Raw genomic sequence first — 27392 nt, 5'->3', positions numbered from 1 at the left:
ATATTCACTGAAAGACCAGGAAAAGTAAAGGACTTTACTGTAGTTTTGTGTATCCTTTTCTGATTTTATGTTTGTAATCTTGTTTCCCCAGGGTAGTGAGGTTATACGGTACCTGGAGTTCTGTATCGAGAGCCTGCACAACAGGGATGAGGCTATACACAACTACCTGATCTCCCTGTACGCCAAACTACAGCCAGATAAACTGATGGGATACCTCCTTAAACAGGACCAGGTACACAGAAACTAGGAGAAATTATAAAATATTTATTTAATGTTTGCCTTAGTCAAGCAAAAAAATACTGTTTCAAGACAATGTGCGAGGGTGTTCATTACTTCCTTGAGAGCCCTTATTGTTTTAAGCTTTGTCAATAATTACATTGTTTATTGTCAGTCAATTGACAAAGACCAACAGCAAGTACTATTGTTTGATTAATGGTATACTGTTATGTTATTTCAATGTATAAATAAAACTATACAATTAAGGAACTGTTATGTATGTATAACAAATTCATGGCTATTAAACTAAGTTTAACATTTGTCTGACTGTGAGTTTTACCTGCAGGAGGAGGCTGAGCGGGGCCATGAGCTGTCTTACGACCTGAAGTATGCCCTGCGACTCTGCTCTGAGTACAGTCACAAAGCTGAGTGTGTCCACATCTATTCCCGCATGAAACTGTATGAGGAGGCTGTAGACCTCGCACTAACAGTAAGGCTTTATAACTAGTATTTGTAATTGTTTGAAATTGTTAAGACAGTGACTTGACTGATTGCTTAAATGTAATACCCTTGAAATTTATATATATTTAGTACCACATTTCTTGCGTGCATTCCAGTTTGATGTTGAACTGGCAAAAATGGAGGCGAACAAGCCAGAGGAGGAGGATGTGGAGCTAAAGAAGAAACTCTGGCTCAGGATAGGTGAGGGGGATGTTATGGTAAATATATGTAAAGGTGTAATGATAACTAACGTAAAATGGCTTTTTTCTTATCACAAAGTTATGTTGGGAATTCATCATTTTTTCTTAGAAGAGGAGAAGAAGTTAAGGGAGTCAAAGAGTACCGGCATAAGAGTGACGACCTCCTCAAGATAGAGAACATATTACCATTGTATGGATATATCTGTGTGTGTGTGTTTCAGCGCGTCATGTGGTAGAGGAGGAGAAGGATGTTAAGCGAGCCATGGAGTTCCTACATGAGTGTGACCTATTGAAGATTGAGGACATTTTGCCTTTCTTCCCAGACTTTGTCACCATCGACCACTTCAAGGTCAGAGAAGCTAGTTTTTCTGGTCATTTTCTTCAGTATCCTTATGTTTATCAAATACAGTAATTAACAGAAGAATTATGTTGATATTTCAATTTCACTCCTTTTTGTTTCTCTATCCTATATTTTAGCCCGGCAGATTAATGTAATATTAAAAAAAATCGTCCAGTTTGTGATACAAGCATCAAAATTTGCATATGTATTCCTTTAAGATTACTTGTTTGGGAAAACCCGTTAGCCATCTTTTTTTCAAAATGGCGGCCATTTTCAAGATGGCCGCCAATCCCAATTGAAAAAAACTATTTTTAATACAAAAGTTGACCAAACAGTTCTATCTTAATGATTTTGGTTTGTGATACAATTATCAAAATTTGCATAAGAATTTCTATTAGGTTACTTGTTTGGAAAAACCCGTTAGCCATCTTCTTTTTTCAAAATGGAGGACATTTTCAAGATGGCTGCCAATCCCGATTGAAAGAAATTATTCTAATATAAAAGTTGATCAAACAGTTCTATCTTAATGATTTTATTTTGTGATACAATCATCTAATTTGTATAAGTATTCCTTTTAGGTTACTAGTTTGGAAAAACCCGTTAGCCATATTTTTTTCAAAATGGCGGCCAATTTCAAGATGGCCGCCAATCCTGATTGAAAGAAATTATTCTTTATACAAAAGTTGACCAAACAGTTCTATCTTACTGATTTTGGTTTGTGATACAATCATCAAAATTTGCATTAGTATTCGCATTAGGTTACTTGTTTGGAAAAACCCGTTAGCCATCTTTTTTCAAGATGGCCGCCAAACCCGACTGAAATAAATTATTTTAAATACAAAAAACGTATAAATAGTTCTATCATAATGCATTGCTTTTATAGAGAAACAAAATTATATAAAACTTTTTTGAAGCTCTTACTATCACTTACGACAAAGCACAACCAGGGCACACTGGTAAAACAACTGCCGTAAAACTCAGCATGAGGTTTAATGTCAGCTAAATAATCTCAAGCTATTTAGCTAAGTGTCCCAGATGCTAAAAAACAAGCCCCATACCAGAAGTCTTGTTAAAGCAGGACCAATTAGATAATAATTAATACAATGAAAACTACAGGGACAAGGCCAGTACTCGAACATTCAAAAATGAACTCTTTTATAGAGAAAATTAAATCATGTCGGAAAATAGCTCATTGAGCTAATGTTTCTTGTTAACACATACCCGACTTTAAATAAAGATTCTTGTATCTTGTAGGGACAGGCAAACGCCCAAACGACAATGAACTGTAGACACAAACATATAAACTCTTTTATAGAGAAAATTAAATCATGTCGGAAAATAGCTCATTGAGCTAATGTTTCTTGTTAACACATACCCGACTTTGAATAAAGATTCTTGTATCTTGTAGGGACAGGCAAACGCCCAAACGACAATGAACTGTAGACACAAACATATAAACATCACATACACAAATACAAACACCCAAAACAAACTTACACCATATAAACAAATACAAACACCAGAAACAAACCATACTATCATCAACATTGCTTCATCATCAAATGATACCTTCCTGGAATGGTCAGTGAAACAAAAGATCACTGGAACTCGAGTCTAATGTTTAACTTGTTAGTATGGCCATAAAATCACTGTTGTCCCATCACCATGTATGAGAAATTACTTAATTAAAATATATAAGCCTCATAAGAGCACACGTCAATTTGAAAAAAAATATAGAATAATGCAAAAAATAACATATAAACTGAAGAATTAATTTCAAGTACTCAGCGACCAGATACCAACATCGTCTGTCAACGAAGCAATCAAGCCGTAACAATAGTGCTAGCTCTTAAGAGATACTATAAAGTAATTCAAAGACAACTATCTGACATAGCTCACCTTAACAGGGTTTAAAATGTTGTCTTCATTCAGTCATATAATGAAAGTATCATTGTACAAACAAGATGGAAAAACACAATCTACGAATAAACAAAACAGTGTCATTGGCCTAAAAAGAAAGGTGAATACAAGTTTGGCATTATGTCTTGGGTTTGCATATTGAACTGGCGGCATTTCAGTCTACTGGAACCATAAAATTATAAGATGGATAGGAGTCTTTGATGAGGCAGAGACTACTTCCTCAGCGACAACAAAATGTGTTCTTTCTTAGTGCCACTAGGATATGGCAAATGCACCAGGTTACAGCTAGCACTCTCTTCAAGCTAATTAAAGAAGCATACAGGCTGGGCTGTACAATGTCAGTGAGTGTTCACGGCCATTGAACATATGTATCGTTATGCTGTAAAAGGCGCAAAACTGAAAGTCCGCTATATCAATTTAGAAATCTAGTGTTGACAATGGAACTGATAATCTTGTCCCTGGTCCCATCAATTGTTGTGCGTGCTGATACCACTCTCTTTTGCAAACAACATTGTGAACTATGCGTGATGGCTCCCAATGCATCTCAGACACATGATGGTGCTTGAGCATGCACATCCACAGCTAGCTGCAGAATTCCATTACGGAATATCTGTTGTTTATAAATCAAATCGTGAATATTCAGCGTAAGCTATTGTCCAAGCTTATGAGAAAGCTGGTGCTGTTATCAAAGGTGATGGTTGTGCCATTGTTGTGACTGAAGACCCATCCAAACTATGACGGTGGATGGTGCCATGGTGCTGGAGCTGAAGTCAGTCACTTGGTTGCTCAGTATGAATTGGCATTTGAAGTCAAGGATGCAAATAAAAATACCAGACATTACGAACAGAAAGAACATACACAAAAGGCCTTCTTTGGTAAAGTACAGAAGCTGTACACTAAAATGATATGGGCAATGCTACTACTGGGGAGAAAAAGGATATTTTCATACTGGAAACAACACGTTTTGCACATCTTAATGCTGCTGAAATGGTTGCTTCTTATTATGATCACGGTAAAACCCGCTTCAATAAGATCCTGAAAGGAATGGATACAGTTTGCATTTTATTAGCCAAACAAGAAGAAAACAAACATATTTCTTTCGGCAAAAGCCAGAGCCGATAGCAGATGATTCAAAGGGGAAAATCTTAATAAGGACGACTGTCGTCTGTTTTCTACACTTATTCTGCCTGTCTAGAGAATATGACCGTTTTTTCTTCAGCATGAGAATCAGTCTTTTCCCGTTGCACTGAGTGATAATGGTAATCTCCATAGCTGCCTGAAATCGCAACCTGGGTCAATTCTAGAGGCTTGTGTCATCATTGTTGCCAAATCGACTTAGTATGCATCACTAGAAGGAGTCTCAAAAGTACAAGCACGTAGTTGTACTTACGCGGGAATATATGTTTTGTTTGACGTATACTGGTCCTCTACTTTAAAATCTGAAACACGAACAATGCGAGGCACAGGAGCTAGACGCAGAGTGACTGACAAAGAAAATCCCACAATATTGGCGTAGAGTCTTGAGAGATAACATACAACAAGACTGAGCTATTTAACTTTCTGGTGGATAATTTTGTGAAGATGTGTCCAAATAATAGTTAACAGTTGTAGTCACCATTGCAAGAGGAAGCAGACACATGAATCTTCTTGCATGCAAAACACACAGGAGCAGACGGTTACAAAACCATTATGATTAAAGTCAGCTACACAGACGTTCTTGTCATTGCGGTCAATGTTATGCCAATTCTACAGTTTCTTGATGTAGAAAAGCTGCGGGATGCATTTGGTCAAGGATTACACTTGAGGTTATATACATGAAATTAGTGTGTCAATTGGCCCAAAAATCCAACGGCCTTTTATTTTTCCATACTTTTATTGAATGTGATGTCGTATATGCATTCGGTTGACTAGGAAAGTAGAGTGCATGACAGACATGGAATGTATGCTTCAACTATTTTTTATAAAACTCACCAACAATTGACAAAAAGGATCATAATATTCATGAAAAGTTCATAGTCACTATGTGATAGTTCTAGCGCCACTGATAGTATTGACGAAGCAAGACTGACATTGTTTGCTCTAAAACAAAGGTCATATGAATCAATTCCTCCAATGCAAGAAGCTTTTATTCAACATGTTAAGCGTGCTGCATACTAAGCAAGTTGCATAGGTGCCTATCAACTATATGTCAAATGGAAATCGAAAGCCCTGCTGACAAGGGCTGGAAAAAGCAGGGTGATATGTGGCAAATCTTTTGGACAGCACCAAGTGGAAGTGTTATCGATTTAGACTTCCGCGTACAGCTCTGTGTCGATACATTTGTGAAGGCTAGAATGTATTCAAAGTAAGGACTTGTTCTTAAATAAAAAAGAGAAAATAACAGAGAAAAAGCTGAAAAAATAGAAAAAAGCTTTTTTTTTAATGAAACACATAAAAACATAAATACAAAAAAAATATAAAAAATATATACATCACGTCCTGGTAGATAAATATTTTAATTTTTGTAAATCTTATTTATTTTTTAAATATGCATTAAATGAATAATTTCTCATCAAAACCCGATCAGTTTGGTCATGCATGTCAAGTTAAATAATAAAAACAGTAATGACAAACTTAAATGGCGGCCATTTTGGAAAAAAATAGCGGCCATTTTGAATTTTTCGTGGCTAACAGGATTTTCCGAACAAGTACATTCAAATGAGTCTCCATGTCAATTTTGGTGCTTTTACCACAATGTGAACGATTTTTTCACTAACCTGCTGGGCTATTTGGAACATTCTAGCCTACATTTAGATATAAATATCAGTATTTGGTATGAATAGTCAGAGGAGGCAAATTGTTTATCAGTAACTTTAGAATAACATGCGTGCAAGCTAATGGTTAAGAAGTAAGCGTGTGGTTTCACAAGGTTGATCTAGTCCTTTTATTCTGTGAACATTCATACCCACAGGAATTTCATACATTTAGGTTCATATCATGACATCCGTGGAGAATTAGAGAACAATTTACAATTGTAACCCTTTTATAATGAATAATTGTTTCTATTCAGGATGCGATCGTTACATCCCTTGAGAAGTACAACCAACACATCGCCACGCTGGAGGACGAGATGAAGGAGGCAACCGGAAGTGCCGAGGAGATTCGCAAGGAAATACAGGGATTCAGAAACAAGTAACTACCATTTGGCTGTCAAAATACATGATTTTTTAAAGCCAAATCACTACAATTTTGAAGTATTGAAATATAAAAAAAAAAATTATATTAATCTTTTTTTTAATCTTTTTAAAAACATAAATATAATTAATAAGTATGAATGTAGAAATAAAAGAGATTCTACGAATATGAAAATTACAAAGAGAAATAGAGAACAATAAAAGATAGGAGATTTCCATCAGCAGCAGGATTTTCACTCAGGTCCCTTTGATCTCTTATCCATGTTGCCTAAGATGTATAGGAATGTGATGGATGTTACATAGCATAATGACTACAATTGATATTTATATCAGATATTTGCAACATCGTTGTCAGAGTTCAATTGTAAATGTTTATTTTCTATGAGTGATGTGAACATAATTCTAAAACAAAGCTATCAGTTTTGCAACTACAGTAGTATCAGTTAGTAGGGTACAAAGAAACATTCAAGAAGCCTATTTAAACATGTTGTTTTTATTTCTTAATTTATGAATATAGAGAAGTAGAGAATGCAGTCTCTATTGCTATAGAGCGTTAATGCCGTTTTTAAAAAAAATAGTGTATAAGAATTTTGCTGTCATGAAAGTTCTAAGGTCATTCAAAGCAAACTCTATGTGTATTATTGAACACAATAATTGTACATCTACATTTCTGTCAGCAGTATTTTTCTGTAAATGGTAAAGTGATATTATTGATAACAGTAAGGGTTTCAGTTAGTGTAGATTATACACTTTATTCCCTCTATCTGCAACATACTGTTAGCCATCTTGACAGCTTTTCTGGCATGATGTGTTTTTATAGGTGAGTTGATCATTTAACACAGGTATCATGTTACTTTCTGCTCGTTAACCATGTTACATGTAAAAAATGCTAGAATAATTGTAAAATGTTCTACGCAATAAAGCATATATATATATATATACAAACTGTTAGATATATATATTATATAATTTGACATAACCAGTTGAATGCCACTGTTTACCTTCTGCTCTTATGTTTCAGGTACGCCCATGTGAAGGCTTTAGACAAGTGCTCCAAGTGTGGCTTCCCCTTGATGACACGGGCGTTCTACCTGTTCCCATGCCAGCACAAGTTCCACTCAGACTGCCTTATTGACGAGGTTAGGCGTGAGAATGAAGAATGTTTTGTTAAACAAAATAGCCATAAATATCACTACCCTTGATCTCAAAACCATGTACATGTTTTTACTAAAACAAATGCTTAAAAAAATCAATCTGCAAAGCTGTCACTCAAATTTAATTTTTTGCCGTGTCGCTGTGTCTGTTTTTTTGTCCGTCCTTGTGTCTGTAAACAATTACTTGTGAACACAATGATGTCTTCAGTTTTAATATGATCTTAATTAAACGCATACAGAAGTTAGATTTTCATGAGGTATCAGTTCCTCTAATATTAGTCTAAGGGAGACAACCTGTATTCGGTGACTGTAGTTGGATTAAAGGTTTTTATGCCCACAACAAAAAGGAAGTATTATGCGGACTTGTGCTGCACAAAACTCCAAAACTGTTTTCACCTACAGTCAAGAAACCTTGGTGCAATGCTATTTAGGTGATGAGGTTGTGCACCTTGGGTTTTGTTTCTTGCTGCACTTAGTTTGTGGAAATACAGTTTTGATGCACATTTATGAGAATGGATAAAACAATGGCTCTTGCCTTTGTGACACATGCGGCATATGGGGGGAACAGTGTCCTATGGACACATTTCTAGTTTTCGTCACACTCTAGCCTTTGTTAAAGAGGTGAAAAGTACAGTTTAAAAGAGAGACAGTCTGTACTGACTGTGCAGTTGGTTTTCTCTCATGGCTTTGTATGTTGCCCATTACCCATACAAATATGCTATGGATGGAAAATGACTTAAAGAGCCATGCAGTAGAGCATAGGCCCTCATGGACCTCTTGTTTTAATTTCCTAATTGATTTACCATCAATATACAACCATAATACTTTAAAAATGATCATAATATCATTATGTATTTTTTGTAATGGTCTTGTGAACATGTATTTTTAATATCTATTCATTATTCTTTATTTTACAACCCTTTGTTACACATTATACTAACAACTTAACACAGATCCTGCCAAACTTGTCTGGGGCAAAGATTGGGGCTCGTGTCAAGGAACTGCAGAAGAAACTGGCAGAGCGTGATGATCGGTCCAGCAGTGTGGTCGGCAAACAGGATACCACCGCACTCTCATCCAAGTTTACAGCAAAGGTAAGCACACAGACTGTATACTGGTACTTACTGTAGGGTAGAGTGTTTTGCCATGTATGTGTTTATGTTTGGCTATGTCATAGAACATGGCTGTATATTGAGGTCCTACTTTTTCTCATTTTTCTTACATTTATTTCTACTTTGTTTTCATTCTTTACATTTGTTGACTGATTTCCTGGCTAAGCCAAAAACATGTTTGAATTGAAATTAAAATAACATGTGAAGATTGAAACTTGGTATGAAGTCTGTTTTTTTTTTAAGATCAAATTGTTATGAAGTTTTTGAAATGGATTTTAAGCAGGTTTGTAGAGGACTTCTGAAATATGATTTTGTCATTTGTTTCAATGTTTTAGGCTGAACTGGATGATTTAGTAGCGTCCGAATGTATTTACTGTGGGATTTACATGATCAGGTAAGGACCATCTACTTTTCCGTCATGCTCTAAATGTCTATTTTTACAAACTTTTTTATTTCTGTAAAACAAACCTTGAGAATATCAGGGTCGCTACCAACTTTGGTAAATCAGGGAAAATGTAGTGTTCCAAGGTCAAAGTAAGTTGTCAGTGATGTGAGAAAATTGTGAAAAATTTAACTTCAGAAAAGTTACAGATTATGAATTTTATTGTGTTGTGTTATTGAAACTGCGTCAGTTGGCTGTTATTTCATTTAATTGTTACCAACGTAATCAAATTAAATATTATGATAAAGATACCTTCAGTATTTCCAAAATATGATCTTCATAAATCAGTTCAGCGTAATTTCATGTCATCAGTTGCATTCGGTCAGCAAACAGTGAAAAGGCTGGGAATAATCAGGGAAATTTGAAAGAGGGTACTCACAGTAACATTGAATAAAAATGTGAAAATGATGGTAAACATTTGTGAAAGATAAAATTCTGAGGCTACTGGTTACATAACAATTGCTTCATCTTATTTTTCAATTCTGTATGTTTCAGGAGTATAGACAAAGCGTTCATTGAAGATGGGGAGGATGAACAGGGTTGGCTGTAACCTTGCATGTACATTGCTGCTGTGTGGTTCTAGTGCTAACAGGTGCGACAGAGAATGACAGATACAGTGTGCTTAAAGAAAATATGATATATGTTTGTGATATGTGTCTTGAATGATTATTTTGTTAGTTATGTTCATACTGCATGTGGTAAAGTTATTATATGTGTTTGTATTGGCCATAGAACATTTAAGTTTCATTGAGAAGTGCAAGAACAATTTATAAAAAAATGTTTAGAGTCATGATTTATATGTGTATATCACTACATTCCTACCATGATCGCTGTGCAGACAAGCTCTGTCCAAGATGCCCAGTAGTCTTTGGACTGTTTGTATGAATATATTGAATGTGAAGTACATGTGCTGCTAAGAATTGATTTTATATGTAGTTAGCAGGTGTAATATGCTTGCTCACAATTAAAGAAGTATGTGCAATATTGTAGAAAATTAATTATGATGATGATTTTCTTGTTGAAGTATATGTTTTAATTATAAAGAAATAAATATAAAATAAATTGTCAGTTTTAAACCATTGGCAATATTTTAAATACCATAAGGATATCAGTTTAAATACGGGCATTTCAGTGGCGACATCTCCCAGTAACAAATACAATGTGTATATGTTACTATAGTGTAAGCATAGGTATGAATATCACAGAAATATAAAGATGCATTTTTATCCAAGTAACAGATTTCAAATCGCCCGTAGCTAAAAGAAATTGTACTAACTATTTTTATTGACAAACACCAATTGACAGAATCTTGTTTGAATAGAATTTCATAGATTCAAGCATAAAATGATTCATTTTTCATACATGTGATAAAGTTTCTTACACTTTTCAGCAACATTTGATACCAAATATTTAAATATAGCTTGTCCAATGCTGAAGGGCCTCACTCTCATTTTACCGACAGAAATTTATTTAACATCACCAGTGTTTATACAATACAGCCTTCAAGCAAATATGGTGGGGATATAAGTTATAACCCTGGCCGTAGAAGTGATCTTGACTTCAACCCAGCCTGATTCCTACATTGAATCTGCATGATGCCTTCATTTTTAATTAATCGATATCCTAAAATGAGTTGATCTGGCCTCAAAATGCAACCCAAAAACTGGACCTGACCTGGTGTTCCAACAATTTTCTGCACACTGAATTGATGAATAGAAATTTTATGGGACAAAAGTTTCATTATGTTGAATAAGGGGACACAAATATCAACAATAGTACATGTTTATTATGACCTTGACATTGAGACAGCACAGTTCCAACATGGATTCTGCATGTTTCCTTGATCCATATTCAACCATTATCCTTTCATGTGCACATGGCATAGAGTGTTTAAGAGATTCTGCACATCAACTTGAATTATAGCAAAACGTGTCAGAAATCTTATAGATGTAAATTAGATATGGACAGAACACACAATGTCAGACTTGAACACTTAACCTGGTAATGTGTTGTCTTGGCTTTACCTGATGGTTTCTGCATGTGACTAACACATATGATCAGATCACATTTTTCTTAAACTGCTAGTAACGCTTTTAGCCATAAAACAACAAATTGTCAAACGGAAATATGAAAATCTATATCTGCGATCTGATCTTTTGTCAGAAGTCTTATATGACAGGGCTTTTTCTATAGTACCCACGAGTCCGACTATCGGACCCATTCCCAAATGGTAGAGATATTTTTCCCAATCTTCAGAAAAAAATCCCAATCCAAAAAAAAAAAAAAAAAATTTTTTTTTTTTTTTTTTTTTTTTTAGTAATTCTTTTTACCTGTACTGGTTCATTTTCAACATCCTAATAAATTATGTGATTGTAAGTTTTTTTGGTAATTGAACTCAGAAATCATTGATTTTCATTACATTCAGACATATGAACTATTATATGTCATGATTTATTGCAATAGATATTTACACCCCAAGGATTGATATTTCAGCCATTGTGGGTCTTTTAAAGGGAAAATAAACTAATATTAAATCATTTCCTTATTCACAGGAGACTAGACAGCTTTTTCTTTTCACAGTAAAATTTCCCAATTTCCGCATTTTCATGACGCAAAATTTCCCAAAATGTCTAGGGTCTTTTTCCCAAAATGGGCAGAAAAAGCCCTGTATGACTGGTTTGCAGATATTTATGAAAAAATTGGCTCATTCCAAGACAAAAAATAAAAAAAAGTTAAGAAAATGGTAAATCTGTGAGAGTGCAGCTTCAAGTCTCATCAGTATACATGAATCAGGTGTAGGAAATATATGGAGCAGAAACATTTTTGCAAAGCTCAAACTTTTCACCTTTGTGATCTTTACCTTACTGCAATGCAGTTCCAAATGTGACATGTTTAATCAGGAACCTTCAAGTATATGGAGGACATGAGGCCAGTCCTGAACCTTCAACATAGTACTTTGCCTGCTGTTTTTATTATAACTAATCATAGCAATGATTGGTATTCCTATATTACCCCTCCCACTACTTGTGGTAGGGGAATAAAAACAATTCAAACACTCATATTTATGGTTTATTGCAACACTAAAAAACTTACACCTGTACAATTTATTTACATAATCACTCACATAAGCTTAATTACATTGAATCCCAAGTGATTGCAATTTGTATTACATGTTTTGCATTACTATGATTATATGGTAATTGTGATGCAAAATCAAGAGCAGTTTGTAATTTGGTGTGAAATTTGCAATATAGAGTTCATCACCTAAATCATTTTTGCACTTGATGACAAGTATCCTTGGTACACTTTCGTATGCATGACACCAGCAGCAAGTTTAATGTGATGCCCCCTCTCGATGCAGGTATTTATTTCACAATGTGTACATGTTTACCCATGCCAATTCCAACTGAACACTGTATTCATCAATTTTTAAATGCTGACATTCATCACAAGCCCAACATGTGTACATCATTTACTGGGCTTCTTAGATATACTGCCAGTGGCTGGTATAACAGTAGACTTAGTCCCTGACACATGAGAAGTCAAGTTTGCACTGATTGATTTGTTGATCGATTCCACTATTCTCCCTGCTGCAGTGTGGCCGGGTTCATCCCACTTTGACTTTCGCTTCTTGTCATCTATAGGAAAAAGATAATATTTGAAGTGCATTTTTTCATCAAATCAATAATACACAGGTAATATTATTTAATACAATGTTCTTTTTTCACACTTTATCCACAAACTTGACAGCGATTAAATTTCTAAACAAGAGCTGTCACAGTATGTGACGAATGCCCCCGAATGTGACATTGACCTACGAACAAGGTCAGTACATGAAAAGTTGATCTTGCCTTTACGTGTCAAATACATATGGCAAGTTATTTTAAATTGCCTCTGAACATAAAAAAATACCACCCATACTTGATAACCTACACTGTTATGTCCTTATATTCAGAATTCCCTTGTGAATAAACACTTAGTGTATCTTTCACCTTAGAGGTAGGGACATGGGTCTTGCACACGACATGTCGTCTTGGTATGTGGAAAACATGTGGCCAGTTATTTTAAAATCTGTCCATACACGAGAAAGTTACAGCCGGGACACGACAACCTATACTCTATGTCCTTATATGCAGCATTCCATTGTGAATAAACACTAAGTGTGACCTTGACCTTTGAGGCAGGGACACGAGTCTTGCACGCGACACGTCGTCTTGGTATGTGGAACACATGTGGCAAGTGATTTTAAAATCTGTTCATACAAGGGAAAGTTACAGCTCGGACACGACAACCTATACTCTATGTCCTTATATGCAGCACTCCATTGTGAATAAACACTAAGTGTGACCTTGACCTTTGAGGCAGGGACACGGGTCTTGCACGCGACACGTCGTCTTCGTATGTGGAACACATGTGGCCAGTTATTTTAAAATCTGTCCATACAAGAGAAAGTTACAGCCGGGACACGACAACCTATACTCTATGTCCTTATATGCAGCACTCCATTGTGAATAAACACTAAGTGTGACCTTGACCTTTGAGGTAGGGACACGGGTCTTGCACGTGACACGTCGTCTTGGTATGTGGAACACATGTGGCAAGTTATTTTAAAATCTGTCCATACAAGGGAAAGTTACAGACCGGACACGACAACCTATACTCTATGTCCTTATATGCAGCACTCCATAGTGAATAAACACTAAGTGTGACCTTGACCTTTGAGGTAGGGACACGGGTCTTGCAGGTAACACGTCGTCTTGGTATGTGGAACACATGTGGCAAGTTATTTTAAAATCTGTCCATACAAGAGAAAGTTACAGCCCAGACACGACAACCTATACTCTATGTCCTTATATGCAGCACTCCATTGTGAATAAACACTAAGTGTGACCTTGACCTTTGAGGTAGGGACACGGGTCTTGCATGGGACACGTCGTCTTGGTATGTGGAACACATGTGGCAAGTTATTTTAAAATCTGTCCATACAAGGGAAAGTTACAGCCCGGACACGACAACCTATACTCTATGTCCTTATATGCAGCACTCCATTGTGAATAAACACTAAGTGTGACCTTGACCTTTGAGGTAGGGACACGGGTCTTGCACGCGACACATCGTCTTGGTATGTGGTACACATGTGGCCAGTTATTTTAAAATCTGTCCATACAAGAGAAAGTTACAGCCCGGACACGACAACCTAAACTCTATGTCCTTATATGCAGCACTCCATTGTGAATAAACACTAAGTGTGACCTTGACCTTTGAGGTAGGGACACGAGTCTTGCACGCCACACGTTGTCTTGGTATGTGGAACACATGTGGCAAGTTATTTTAAAATCTGTCCATACAAGGGAAAGTTACAGAGCCGGACGGACGGACGGACGGTGTGATTTTAATATGCCCACCTTCGGGAGCATAAAAAAGGTTACCATAAAGTAAGAAAATACCAGGCAAAACTAACACAAGAGCATCCCACAGCAAATGACAATGCTTGACTTTTTAACAAGGAACAAAATTCCTTAATAATTCAAGCCAGAGTTATGGGCCTTGCTGTACATTAGCGTATTGACTCTGAAAACATGTGTTCAAAAGTCAAGTTGAATATCTTGAAAGGCTTTAGAAGTTTTTGCAAAGCTGAAGTTTTTGCATGATGACACCAAGGCTATGACAATACATTGACTATATTTCTTCAGAACACAGACATTCTAAAAATAGTGTTTTCCTTTAGTTTTTTTTAAATTTTTTCCCCAACTCAGCACAAATATTTCATTACCATTTACAAGATATATATGATAACCTTACTTTTTATGATGTTAACAACAAGTATTAGATCATGCCTTGCAAATCAGCATATACAGAATGATCATAAAGTAATTAAGACCTCACAACCTTGACAATATGAACTACTTGTGTATATGTACATCACCTATGCTGATGACCTCTGGTTTTGACCCTGGCTTTTTGGTTGCTGTGACAAACTCCACCTACAAGAGAAATGCCTTAATACTGTCAAAAATATAAACAACTTCCATCCCGAAAAACATTAGATAAAGAAGCAGATCAGACCTTCCCCTATTTACACCTCAAATAGTACATGTAGCAAGGATTCAAACTGACAACTCACTTTGGTTCTTTCCTTTTTCTCCTTTTCTCGTTTCTCCATATCCTGCTTTTGTGCCTTGTCTGAAATAAATGATACACCTGTATGTACATTTATAAACATATTGACAATATTTCTACACCACTTTATCTTTAACAGCAGGACACTGAAGTTAATTGTCAATTCCTTGGAATATCCTGTTTGCAAATCCTGATTTTCAAGTCAAACGAATAGAATCACATAAGACCATACGAATACAAGTATATGATACCAGTGTGAGGGAGAATACAGTCTCTCAAGTGCATAGAAATTGAACACCTTCATGTACATAGAAAAGAACATGCATGCTAGGCCTACCGAGAGCGTCATAGAAGGATTCCTTGCCCCAGATGGAAGGGTCGTAGAGTTCAGGTGGGTAGTTTGTGCCCTTCTCATCAATACCACAAAACTCTATCAACTTCTCATATATACTGAAATAGGAATTATTGAATCACTGGTAAAGTCTTATATTTTCTGCTAATTGTAAGACAGAAATACTTCTATGAAATATTTTGAATGAGCAACTGAAATGTATGTACATTTATCATTGTGTTTCATTTAATGACAAAAATAGAGTGTACACATTGTACAGTAAAGGCTTTTACAAATGTAACATTCAATCTCAAGAAACTCATTTGTTCATTACATGTATGAATGTTAAATACCCCTTCTTTACTAACCTGGGGTTTCTGAAGTCAACTCTGTTTTGAATGTTGTTATTGAGATTCAGGCCTTCTTGGATTTTTCTTTCATATAAACTGGCGATTTTATCCTGAAATTCAAAGAAATGTCTTTCAATAAAGCAATACAGACACAAACAAAAACATTTCAAGTGTGTTTATGAGGGGGATTGTCAGTCAAAAAAGGCCATAACTCAACTGCTAGAATGTGTATTGTCTCTACCAACACGTATCATTTGAGTATCTTGTAAGCTTGAGTTATGGCAAAGATTTTTTGCAAACTGATGAAGACACCAAGACTCTCCCAATACCTAGACTTTCTGTGGAACACAAATGAAATTTAACCTACATGTTATTCCTGATTTGTACTTGCTTTGTAGGAGTTTAAGACAACAACTTAATACATAGTTTTATATTCAATTAGTCCCACACCTGCAGCTGTTTTGAGCACTTGGTAGGTGGTTCAGGCGGCAGTTCTATTTCATCAAATGATTTGTTTACCATAGCCCTGGATAACGAAGCTGTAAAAGAAAACAAACTGTATGTTATATTTAAAACTGATATATATATGCTTTCAAAAGATTACAATCTGTTAACCTTTTAAATAAATATATTAGCCCATAACACATGCTGATTATTAAGTATGAGTTTTTGCTCGCTTGCATTAGGTTTGTGAATAATTATAAACAAATTTTATTTAAATGTAATCATCAAGCCATTAAATTGCTGTATAATCATGAACACATTAAGGAATCCATGTGAATGTTGAATGTGAAAGCTATACCCAAGGAAACGTAAATATGTACAACTATATTGGGCTTCACAATGTACTTGCTCATAACCCCAACTTATAAAAGAAAAGAAAATGACACGAAATAGACTGAGATGGTAAGTCCCATTAACATCAATTTTGATTTTGTTTTAATATTTGACCTGTTTTATACACTCACAGGCCTGCTCTACATCGAGTGAGGAATGTCTGACTTTTCCCTCCACAACGGTCTTGCCATGTCCCTCACTCTGCACACTTTGTTCTTCAGTCACTCCCTCTGCATCCTCCTCTGAGGATGAGCTCTCCTCAAGATCATCGGCACCATATGACACTAGCTTTGCTGTTAAAAACAAACAGCTGTAGCTGTACATAGTAGTTTATTACATTTATTATAATTAACTGCATAGTAGTACATGTGTATCCACTATGCATGTTTTAATATAAAAAAGAAAGAAAAATATTACAGATTTAAATGCAAACATAAGAAATTAAAAGTAATTTATTTAATTTCAGGCCAGAACAAATCCTAAACTCGTCAGTGTTCCACCAGCAGTTTCTTCGATTTGAATTTGTACAATTGACATAACATGACAATGTGAAATGAAATAATATAACATAAATACCTTTTCTTTTCTTTGCTTTCACTCTGTCTACAGAGCCCATATCTGAGCGCGAGTTTTCATCCTCTGTCAGCATGGATGTAGGTTTAGATGTCTGTGATGTCGATTTCATGTGCATAGTTGGTGTGTCATGTTCATCGTCCGATATAGTATCAACAGCTGACATCAGGGGCTATAAAATAGTAAAAAAAAGTTTTGAAATTTCATGTTTATATCTTATTGACACAAATTTAAGAATCCTATTGATTTACAGGATATTATTTTGATTTATAAACAAAAAAGCACATACACTAAATAAAAACAAGAGCTGTCACAGACACAGTTACACTGCTTTTACGTTTAAGGATGGCACAATTTGGTAAAACATGCATGGATCACTGTAATATAACATGCAAAACCTTAACCAGAATTTCTAAGTCAAAACAATAAAGGGGCAAATTTGTATTATACATGTATGCATCATACTTTATTGTATAAAGTTTCAATGCAATACATCAAGTTGTTGCTGGCTGAGTTATTGACTTATATGTGCTTACATGCAAAACCTAGTTTTACTTAGACAAATAATAACGGGGTAAAATTAATTTTTAATGCAAGAGTAAACTACATTAATTAATTAAGAAGGTTAGATGTTTGGGAGGCCTTGTATAAAGTTTCAATGCAATACATGATGTATTTGCTGAGATATTGACTTAAAAGTGGTTACATTCAAAACCTTAACCAGAATTTTTAAGTTGAATAATAAAAGGCCATTATTTGCATTATATGCAAAATACATTTAGAGGTCAATACACGGTGTAGCCGGGCCGTTGAGTGATAATTGGCCTGAGTGACTCACAATTGCCCGAGACGTAGTCAATGCACATGTATGTACATGCTATTCTATAGTTATGATGAAGTATTGTACTAGATAGTAAAACCTGTGCTTCATCCTCTGACTCTGATTCTTCTGCATAGCTTGCCAAAGATGCCATAGCTGCAGTGCTATCTGCGCGGTCCATTGCCATTCTGTATGCAACTTGTGACTTGAATGATAAAGTAAAACAGATTTATTACAAGTCAATGGTCATAGTATTAAAACAGTATTCAAATTTGTTTATTAGTTACAATATTTATTCATTGGTGATGAATTTTATTAATAAGAAATCATGTAATGATCAACTTCAAACTCAAAAGGTCAATTTGTCAGATTCAATAATAGGTAGAAACAAGTGAAATCAATGAATTATAGACAAACATCCACCTAAATGGACATCATTAAGTATTTTGACAAGTTTTGTACTTGGTAGATTCTTTGTAATAAAGATATGCCAAACTGATAAATAACTATTCAAGAACGTTGATTTTTGTTGATAAAAGCAATTAAAAAACATCATTAAGTATTTGAAAAAGCTATACGACATAAACAACTCGGCTATACATCACAAATTATCATTATTAAAATTGGTTATTTGATTAAAAAATATTGGGTATACAACTCAGACTTAAAATATGTTGGGTTTTTTTGCCATTTATATCCGAATATCACCAGTCCGAAGACCTATAAGTTAAGACGATTGGTTGTGTATGTTAAATGCCATTGTCTTTAAGCAATTAAAACACGTACCTGTCACAAGGAATTTCGACAGAATCAAGAGGTATCAGATTAATGTAAGGAATGCCTGAAATTACCAATATAAATTTTGTAAATTACTTTTGTTGTGGTTGTTATAATGAATCGTTTTACGGTGCGACAATTTTTTTTGATGCAGACAACAGTTTTTATAAACACGAACTCAATCATGTCAATGATGCGTCCCACTATGTACTCAAGACGTTCGTTTTCCCCGTACTACATTTCTGATAATAGCAAATCTCTTAAACATATTATGTCAATTCATAAGGAAAATGTCAAGGGCGAATTCAGTTTGTTGCCAATATCGTTGATATACAGGTTACCTGGGGCCAATTTTTCACCTAGGTCTGACATACTTTGTACATGAAAAACTACATGTTGCACAATTAAGAATAAGAAAAACATTCATGCACACAATGGTTTTTAACTGCATGGACACGATAATGTTTTAATGTTAAATTATCGCTCAGGACTTCTTCCCGACTAGTCTAAAGACTAAATCCTAAATAAATGTTAATTTCCCACCAAAACGGGTGACAAAACCCACATAACCAACAATTAAGTTGACCGGACATTACAAAATAGAATCCGGGAAAGCTTGCCACCACTGCCCTCTGGTTCCCCCACACACCCTCGCTCCTTCAGCAATTGTGTACAGACTAGTCACGGATGTAGATCAATCTAGTATTAGAATTATCATCGTGAAAACGATTTAATCTATGAATTGGTTTAAACATATTTTATTGAGCAAAATAAAACAAAACAAATTTTCAATACATATACATATTCAAATTTAAGGATTGGAACGGTATAATCAAACTAATAGAGTTCCTTTCCCTGTTATGATAAATAACAATTGGTATTTGAGGCAGTTAATTATTAGTATTGTAGTTATTATCATACAAGTTCATCTTAAATTATGTTTTAAATTTAGATGATTGAATGAGAGACTTAAATTTAAATGCAATAACCTATATAAAGGAATAGTTTTTTTTATTATGAATTGAATTACTGTATTAAAGTAGAAGAAAATAAGGTATGAGAAAAGAAGGAAGAAGAAATAGGAAGTGAGGCAAGGTAAATGATGCGTGAGTGTTGGTGGGTGTAGTAGATCAATGGCTGTCAAATCTTTTGACATATAAATAAAACGATGAACTGCATCAAATCGAGTATTATTTTGCTCTTTATTCAGTGTATCATCTTCATTTAATAAAGAACGGAGGTTTACCTCAGTCAGAGATTGAACGATATTGAACAAGTGTTGCATTTGTTCAGTAAAAAGAGGACAAATGAACAGAAAGTAGTGTGCAATCTCCTGTCTTCCACACCTACAAAATGATGACGGGACAATATTCTTAACATAGAGATGGTGATTCAGGGAACTATATTACAATCGCTGCGTAGGCGAGTATGCAGGACCTGTAGCCGACGTTTCCCATAATAGAATAGCCTGTTTTTGGCTTATCAGAATAGATGTATGATTTAAAACCAGCAATATTGTTAAGTCTTTGCCTCAACTGGGAGAGATCCCATGCAGATATTGTAGGAAGGGATGATTTTATATACAAAGATGTGCGGGTTCGAAATCTAGATATATTGGATGAATTTCTACGTGTTCTTGTTGACGCTTGTCCTACATGTACTGAACTAAGTATAGAAATACGTTCACTGCATCGGAGGTAAAGTCAATATATATAAAAACTCCTTGCGGAGGGTAATTATCATCAACTTATGTACATGTCTTTGAATGTTTTTCCCAAAGGTGAACACTTGCAGCTAAGAGTTTAAAAAAGGAAATTGTGTTGTTAACATACCAGCAATGGTGCCAGGATGTTGTCAAAATCCCTGGGGTCAGGGTGATGGTGACAACACATTAGGTTAGCGGTGAATATTGCCTAGAATTTATCCCAAATGGCGGTTTCGTAGGCTCGGTCTAAAATCAATATACCTCTTCCGTTTTTATATTTTTTAGGTAACTGACAGTAAGTTAATTATAATTTTAATTGGTCCCAGATGTTTGACAGAAACCACATTGTTTAAAGATCCGTGGCAAAATTAAAGAACCAAACCTTCCTGACTCGTGCCAATGATTTGGATAACTGTTGTCTGTGTTTATCTTATAAATTCTTGCCTTTCTTTTTTCTTTATGTTAAATTGAGCTGTTTGCGCATGCTCAGAGCTGCAAACATATTTGTTTACATTCGATTCATGAATTTTGTAAGATATTTTCAAGTTTTATAATAGTAATAGAATATGCTGTTTGCACAAAACATCTCCATTTCTGTCATAAGTCTACAAATACTTATTATTCCTGGGTATGTATGGTCATGCCACAGTGGCACTATCTTTAATTACCAATTTACAACACAGATTGACAAAAATGGTCTAACTGAAAGTCAGAACATATGCCTTTTTTGTAGTACAAGCTTCTAACTCTTGGCTTATTTTGCTACCTTCGTGTAAATGATATCCTATCAGCAGATAAAGAGCTATCACATTAAACCTCATTGCTGTTATTTTTTTTATTTTTACAACTGAGAAAGAGCTGAAGTTCTCTGTTCAGAAAATTATTGGATACTCAACAGGTGGGGAAGATATATTGAAAAAAATGTGTCTGAGGTTTGCAATCCTACCGGTTATAATTAGCTCAAGAGTCATGATTGTGTGTGAGCTTATAGACATGAGCTCAGTAAGGCTTCCACATTAACACGTGTAAACGGCATTGGGTTGTTTTTCGGCCGTAAACATTTACGAATTCACTGACCGTTTAACCAAAACTGTCATGTTATAGCTAGCTCAAGAGACATGATTGTGTTTGAGCTTATAGACATGAGCTCAGTAAGGCTCCCACATTTACATGTATAAACAGCATCATGTCGTTTTTTGGCCTTAAACATTTATGAATTCAAAGACCGTTTAACCGAAACTGTCATGTTATAGCTAGCTCAAGAGACATGATTGTGTTTGAGCTTATAGACATGAGCTCAGTAAGGCTCCCACATTTACATGTATAAACAGCATCACGTCGTTTTTTGGCCTTAAACATTTATGAATTCAAAGACCGTTTAACCGAAACTGTCAGGTGATTTTAAAGAATGTGAAAATATTTGTACTTTTCTTCCGTTTCGTGTGTAGTTGGCGATGGTGGATTCATCAGGCAAATGGTTTGAAGTGTGGCAACATGTTTTTCAATATGAAAAAGATGGTCGAATGAAGTGCAACTCCTGTGGAACGGATTTGTTGTATGTGGGGCGAAATACAGGGACAACCACAAATCATTTGAAGCACATCCACAAATCTGTCAAACGAGAACCGTTATCTTTTTTTATATAAAAAATCAATCAGTCACTCATAATTCCATCCTATCACATGCTGATTTACGCTAATATGCTTTGTTCCTGAAGTTGAATAGTAAACTTGAATTTCTATTAAATATTTTTACTATTGTTTACCATTAATCTTCTTGGCCCCCTAATAAAAAAGAAAATCATGATGTCACAATATGTGTGTATTCAGTGTAAATATGAATGAAGGAAATTAAGAAAAAAATATTGGATTAATTTGCACAAAGATTTATGACAGGTGAACAGAAAGTTAGATTTGGATACTATCTATTAATACATGCAGACAGACGTTTATTCATCTGTACAACTTGTACAATGAATCAATAAATCAGGTACATTATCTACTGTTTGTATACGTGCGAAAAGATAGTATTGTTTTAGTAGGACGTTTAATAAAAGACGTCGTTTCGATTCTGATGTACAATGTACACGTTTACAAAATTTGTAAACGTGGTAGTCCCCAGGCATTATAGCTCAACAATAGTTAGAAGCTGCAAAGTTTCTGCAAATATGCAACTTCATTTAAGTTTATTCCAAACAAGATGAAATATAAGAGAGACAGAAGAGAGACTCAGGAAAATCATTATTGTGTTGGTTACTTCTCATTTACATACAATTTATACTGTTGTTAGAATTGTTCTTTATTATTCTTGAATTCAGTTTGTGTCTTTTTTCAGTTTGTGTTTTTTGCCATTTATATATTTAGCTGTTACAATGCACATGCTTTATGTGTCACTATCTGTGACTGGAGAAAATTATCATAATCCATTTGAAATATAGGACATATCGAGTTGCCCATAGCATGCAAGCTGGTGGCGCTCACTGATCTTGTCTAATCAGGACCTTGCTGGAGATCGCCATGTGCATCAAATGATTTTGGTGACAACTTTAAGTTACCTTCATATTTATTTTTCATTTACAGAAGCGAGGATGTGACGAAACACAAGTTGATCAATGTCTACTTTTTTATTTTCAGTGGCTCAAGTGAATCTACAGTTATGGATCATCAGTAGACCCTTCAGTGTGATAATTGGAGCATATCGTCAGTGATTTGGCAATTGGTTTGGCACTTCTTGGTAAGAAGATAAAACCACATCTTTAAGTGATTCTGATCAAAAACAGTTCACCATCATTTTCTATGTCCTATTCAAGATTACATGTCATGCAAACATTGTTTAGAATTATTTGAATATTATTGTATTTCATTTTGGCATTATCAAAAAGCAAGAATTAATTCATATTTTTGTTGTTGTTTTTTTGTTTTATAAAAACACAACTGTTAGCTCAAAGTAATGTTAACTTTTCAAGCAATTGAAATAAAAATGAACAAACTTTCATTCAACTTGAACATATAAGTAAATATTTGGCAAATTTGTTGGTGAGAACACAAATACCCAGAGGAATCCTGCCTCTGTAACTCTGATCTTCATCATACTTGAAAATAATGTTTATTGAAATGAATGAATAGCTAAGACAAGATCTATAACCATTATAATAGCTTTAGCAGCAATATGTTATACCCCATTATGATATTTTTATTGATAAAATTGACCTTCCGCTGTGACCATTTTTCTTTCAAACTATGTTTGTGGAAACTTAAACAGTTCTCCAATTTAACAGAAATTGATGACAATATGTATAGACATCTCAAATATGTTTTATACCCTGTGTTCCTGATGGCAATATCTGTTCTTGTTTAATGTTCAGTCTGCATATTTTGTTTTCAATTGCTTACAGTAAGGGAATACAGTGATATCACCCTGTATTCTACTGTTTTTTTACCTTGTAGAGTCTAACTGTGTACCATGGAGGGAAAAGAGAAAACTATGCAGGAAGTGAATGTTAGGGTTGCAGTTAGGGTAAGTAATAAAAAGAAAACACTATTATAATCTTATTATTTTTTTTAGATATTAAATAGAAATATTTAGATTTTTAGCATATCTGTTTTTTAAAAAATGAAAATTGAGGTATTGTCATATATAGTCATTGTGGTGTGCAAAAGCTTCATGGTTGACTATAAGTAAAAATCTGTTAAAGGTTCTACAAAGAAACGTGGTACTCATTATGTTCATAATGACAAGGGGCCTATGTATCACAAGTCTCAGTTCCCTGGTTAAAAATATTATTGAGATAGCCCCTAAAAATGATGATTATTGTCATCCATTTTTTCTTACAAAGTCTAATATTGGTATGTAACTACATATTATAAACACATTTTGATATTGATCTGGGAGGTATTTTCGACTCTCATGGATTTTTTCAATTTCTGCAAAAGTCCACTTTAGCCTCTTGGATCAAAATGCAGTAATAATAACCCTGTTGTTGTTTTTAAAATGTTGCATAAGAAAGTTTTTGACAAAGAGCATGTCTGTACTTTCATATTTGTTTAGGTGCGACCATTACTGCCTAAAGAGAAAGTGAGTGGGGATGAGATGTGTGTGAAAATCATTCCAACATCAAAACAGCTCATACTTGGCAAGGACAGGGCTTTCACATTTGATGAGGTCTTGTCCCCTAAAACAACACAGGTATACACAATATTCATTATATTTCAGTTTTATTTGTAAGCTTTTAAGAGTTACATTTTCAAGTGAAAATATTCCACTTGTGTTCTGATAATGATAATCTATTATTTGATGTGTCATTTGAAGGAGACATTGTGTACATCATACACAAATAAAACATTGTGAGTGGATATTTCAGTATCTATTAGACTTATATTATTATTATTATTATTATTATTATTATTATTGGGCATGACATTATTATATATACATTTATATTTTCCAGGATGAGCTTTACAGTATATGTGTTGAAGGCCTTGTGAAGTCCATCTTTGAGGGATACAATGCCACTGTTTTTGCATATGGACAAACGGTATTGTTTTCTTAGTTTAGTTTATACTAATTTATTTCCAGTCATTGTGAATGTTAATCACTCTTGAGTCCATTTCTTGGGGATAAATCAGTACTGGTATTCATTTTAGCCAAGAAAACTTGCCTGGTGGGCATCAAACCCACAGTCTCTTTGGTGAGAGATGGACACCTTTTACCTCTAGACTACCATTACCCTTAATAAGGCTTTTTGTATGGTTGTGCTTAGGTGCTAGTGATCCAAACTGTTATTACTGGTACTTATGATGGATGATTTGGATGCAGGCAATTTTTTAATGGAAATTTGGGTAGATAAAGTTTGTTCTATTCACAATTAATTAGGGTAGTAGTGCATCGAAATGATTTTCAGAGCTACATTAAAAATGTTTATCAATTTGGTAATGGCTAAGAAATGTTTCTGTTAATGATGTGTGTTGTAGGGCTCAGGAAAGACATACACCATAGGAGGGGGGAATGTGTCTCCAGTGACGGAGGATGAGGATGGGATCATACCTAGAGCTGTCAGGCAGATGTTTGATCTCATGAGTGTATGTGCATATTATATAATTTCTGTCTGAACTCTGAACAAAATAAAATGTAAACAAAGTATGTAATGCCAATGTTGCATACAGCAGTGCGTTCAGTAAGGTGAGCATTTACAAAACGCTCGCAAACATTTTGTTTTGTATCCCTGTTGCAACGCAGTGCATAATTTGCAAGCAGGAAACCAAACAGCAAACGTTCGCCGCAAATATCTTTACTGAACTCACTGCTGGTTACAATTTATTGTCGTGCCACAAATAAGTTTCGTAGGCGCTTAACAAGCAGTGCATGTGGGATACCTCTTGGAATTCCACTTTCCCTTAAAATTACTTACACTCTAATATTAAACATCATGCCAGCAAGCAGGATTAGTTAAACACTGTTATAGTTTGTATCCAAGTTGTTGTTATTATAATGTGCATATTAAAGTTGAAATTTAACAAGTAATATCCTACAAAGATCTTGTCTTAAGAAGAAACAGGTACAAATGTAAGCATAAATAACAGACATAATTTTTCCTGCCTTTCAGATTGATAAGAGCGTGTCATACAGTGTGAAGGTCTCTTACATTGAGATTTACAAGGAAGAGTTACAGGACCTGCTAGAAATGAACAGTGGAGATAAGCCTGACCTCCATGTGAGGGAGGATGACAAGGGAAATACTGGTACGCTGCTTTCTGGCATAGGAGTGTGTATCAGATATCAACTAACTTGATATTTCTGTAATTAAAATTTAGGAGCTGCACTTAATAACTGTGATCTTTATGTTCTGTCAAATGTTTCAAATTCTATAGATTTAGTTACTGAAAGATTTGTTTATTTATTAGCTATTTCCATCTATATGCAATATTATATAACAGTGATTATCGGAGCGCGGGAGGTTGATTGTGAATGCCTGGATGATGTTATGGGACTGCTGGAGTCTGGGTCTGCGGCTCGACACACTGGGTCTACTAACATGAACGAAAAATCCAGTCGCTCACACTCCATATGTACCATCACTATAGGTAAAAACAAAATGTGAAAATGATGTCCATTTTAAGTGTTTATACCAGTTTGTCTAAATTGTTCAGTTTTACACATATAGATAGTTTGTATTTATCTCCAACAGTTTGACAAGTTCATTTTGCAAGCTACATGATTGTGTGTAATTTTGCATTGGCTATTACTTTGATGTGTCTTAGGTTCACATGTTGTTGCACATCTTTCTGTTCCATAGTTGTGTGCCTTAAAATAAAAAGATTTATATTTTCCGCCTACAGGATGTTTGCTACCACTTTGCTTCCTCTGTTTCAGGCCAGACATGGACAGAGAATGATGTGTTGGCATCTCAACGGAAGCCCGCAGTGGACGAGGATGCAGAAAACGATGGTGAGTTTCCTGTTTTTCTAGGTTGTTCAAACTATGGATTTTATGATGAAAGAATTTGACCTTACGCTGAATCCAATATATCCAAATGATAATCCATACATGTTAGTAACAAAAAAATGTTGAGGTATTGTTTCTGAAACAATTAAAAAATCCTTTTTTGTGTGCATGTTTTTGTCATTAAATTTTTTTTTTTTTCAAATAATTACAAGGCATAAACTGTTTAACATCCTGTGAGTTGCTGAATATATTTATTAATAGCAAAAAAGGCTAACCCGAAAATCTCAGGGAATATCTGAATTGAATTTGAAAGTCCTATGGTTAAGTAGCTTTTTTTCTTGTTAGCTTTGCTATTCAGTGCTGAACTCAATGATGGTATG

At 34.8% G+C, this 27392-nt stretch overlaps 3 protein-coding genes across 13 annotated transcripts in view; 2 read left to right on the top strand and 1 right to left on the bottom strand.

Moving 5' to 3' along the window:
* The window catches only part of LOC128232825 (vacuolar protein sorting-associated protein 18 homolog), a 47605-nt gene extending 37485 nt beyond the window's left edge, over positions 1-10120 (top strand). For all 3 annotated transcript variants that reach the window (XM_052946578.1, XM_052946579.1, XM_052946580.1), the window contains exons 21-29: positions 92-232; positions 563-706; positions 834-918; positions 1139-1266; positions 6227-6348; positions 7372-7489; positions 8458-8598; positions 8952-9010; positions 9554-10120. In XM_052946578.1, the coding sequence (XP_052802538.1) occupies positions 92-232; positions 563-706; positions 834-918; positions 1139-1266; positions 6227-6348; positions 7372-7489; positions 8458-8598; positions 8952-9010; positions 9554-9608 (993 nt within the window). In that variant the 3' untranslated portion in view covers positions 9609-10120. The remainder of the gene's footprint in view (positions 1-91; positions 233-562; positions 707-833; positions 919-1138; positions 1267-6226; positions 6349-7371; positions 7490-8457; positions 8599-8951; positions 9011-9553) is intronic.
* A 1994-nt stretch (positions 10121-12114) lies between these two features.
* Positions 12115-20947, bottom strand: LOC128231866 (SAP30-binding protein-like). Of its 3 annotated transcripts, XM_052945108.1 has the most exons (12): positions 20699-20947; positions 19463-19565; positions 18876-18930; positions 18190-18294; positions 17273-17441; positions 16828-16989; positions 16310-16398; positions 15878-15969; positions 15516-15628; positions 15183-15241; positions 14985-15042; positions 12115-12696 (listed from the first exon to the last, which is right to left on the bottom strand). In XM_052945108.1, the coding sequence occupies exons 4-12, from the start codon at positions 18274-18276 to the stop codon at positions 12527-12529; spliced, it is 999 nt and encodes a 332-aa protein (XP_052801068.1). In that variant the 5' UTR covers positions 18277-18294; positions 18876-18930; positions 19463-19565; positions 20699-20947; the 3' UTR covers positions 12115-12526. The 3 variants fall into 3 exon arrangements, with proteins under 3 accessions (XP_052801068.1, XP_052801069.1, XP_052801067.1); XM_052945109.1 differs by lacking the exon at positions 19463-19565; XM_052945107.1 differs by lacking the exons at positions 19463-19565; positions 20699-20947 and having other exon boundaries at positions 18876-19032.
* A 99-nt stretch (positions 20948-21046) lies between these two features.
* Positions 21047-27392, top strand: part of LOC128231519 (kinesin-like protein KIF27) — a 34601-nt gene continuing 28255 nt past the window's right edge. For 5 of the 7 annotated variants that reach the window (XM_052944464.1, XM_052944465.1, XM_052944463.1 and 2 more), the window contains exons 1-9: positions 21063-21199; positions 23205-23304; positions 24018-24087; positions 24619-24756; positions 25019-25105; positions 25542-25649; positions 26174-26309; positions 26505-26651; positions 26941-27015. In XM_052944464.1, the coding sequence (XP_052800424.1) occupies positions 24034-24087; positions 24619-24756; positions 25019-25105; positions 25542-25649; positions 26174-26309; positions 26505-26651; positions 26941-27015 (745 nt within the window). In that variant the 5' untranslated portion in view covers positions 21063-21199; positions 23205-23304; positions 24018-24033. Of the gene's footprint in view, positions 21200-21306; positions 22561-23204; positions 23305-24017; positions 24088-24618; positions 24757-25018; positions 25106-25541; positions 25650-26173; positions 26310-26504; positions 26652-26940; positions 27016-27392 lie in introns of those variants that run through there. The other 2 variants (XM_052944460.1, XM_052944461.1) reach the window with 2 other exon arrangements.

Source organism: Mya arenaria, chromosome 4 (assembly GCF_026914265.1).
Source record: "Mya arenaria isolate MELC-2E11 chromosome 4, ASM2691426v1".
Classification (NCBI taxonomy): Eukaryota; Metazoa; Mollusca; class Bivalvia; order Myida; family Myidae; genus Mya; species Mya arenaria.
Note: the sequence above shows the minus strand (reverse complement) of the source record. Positions and strands in the feature narration are given on the sequence as shown.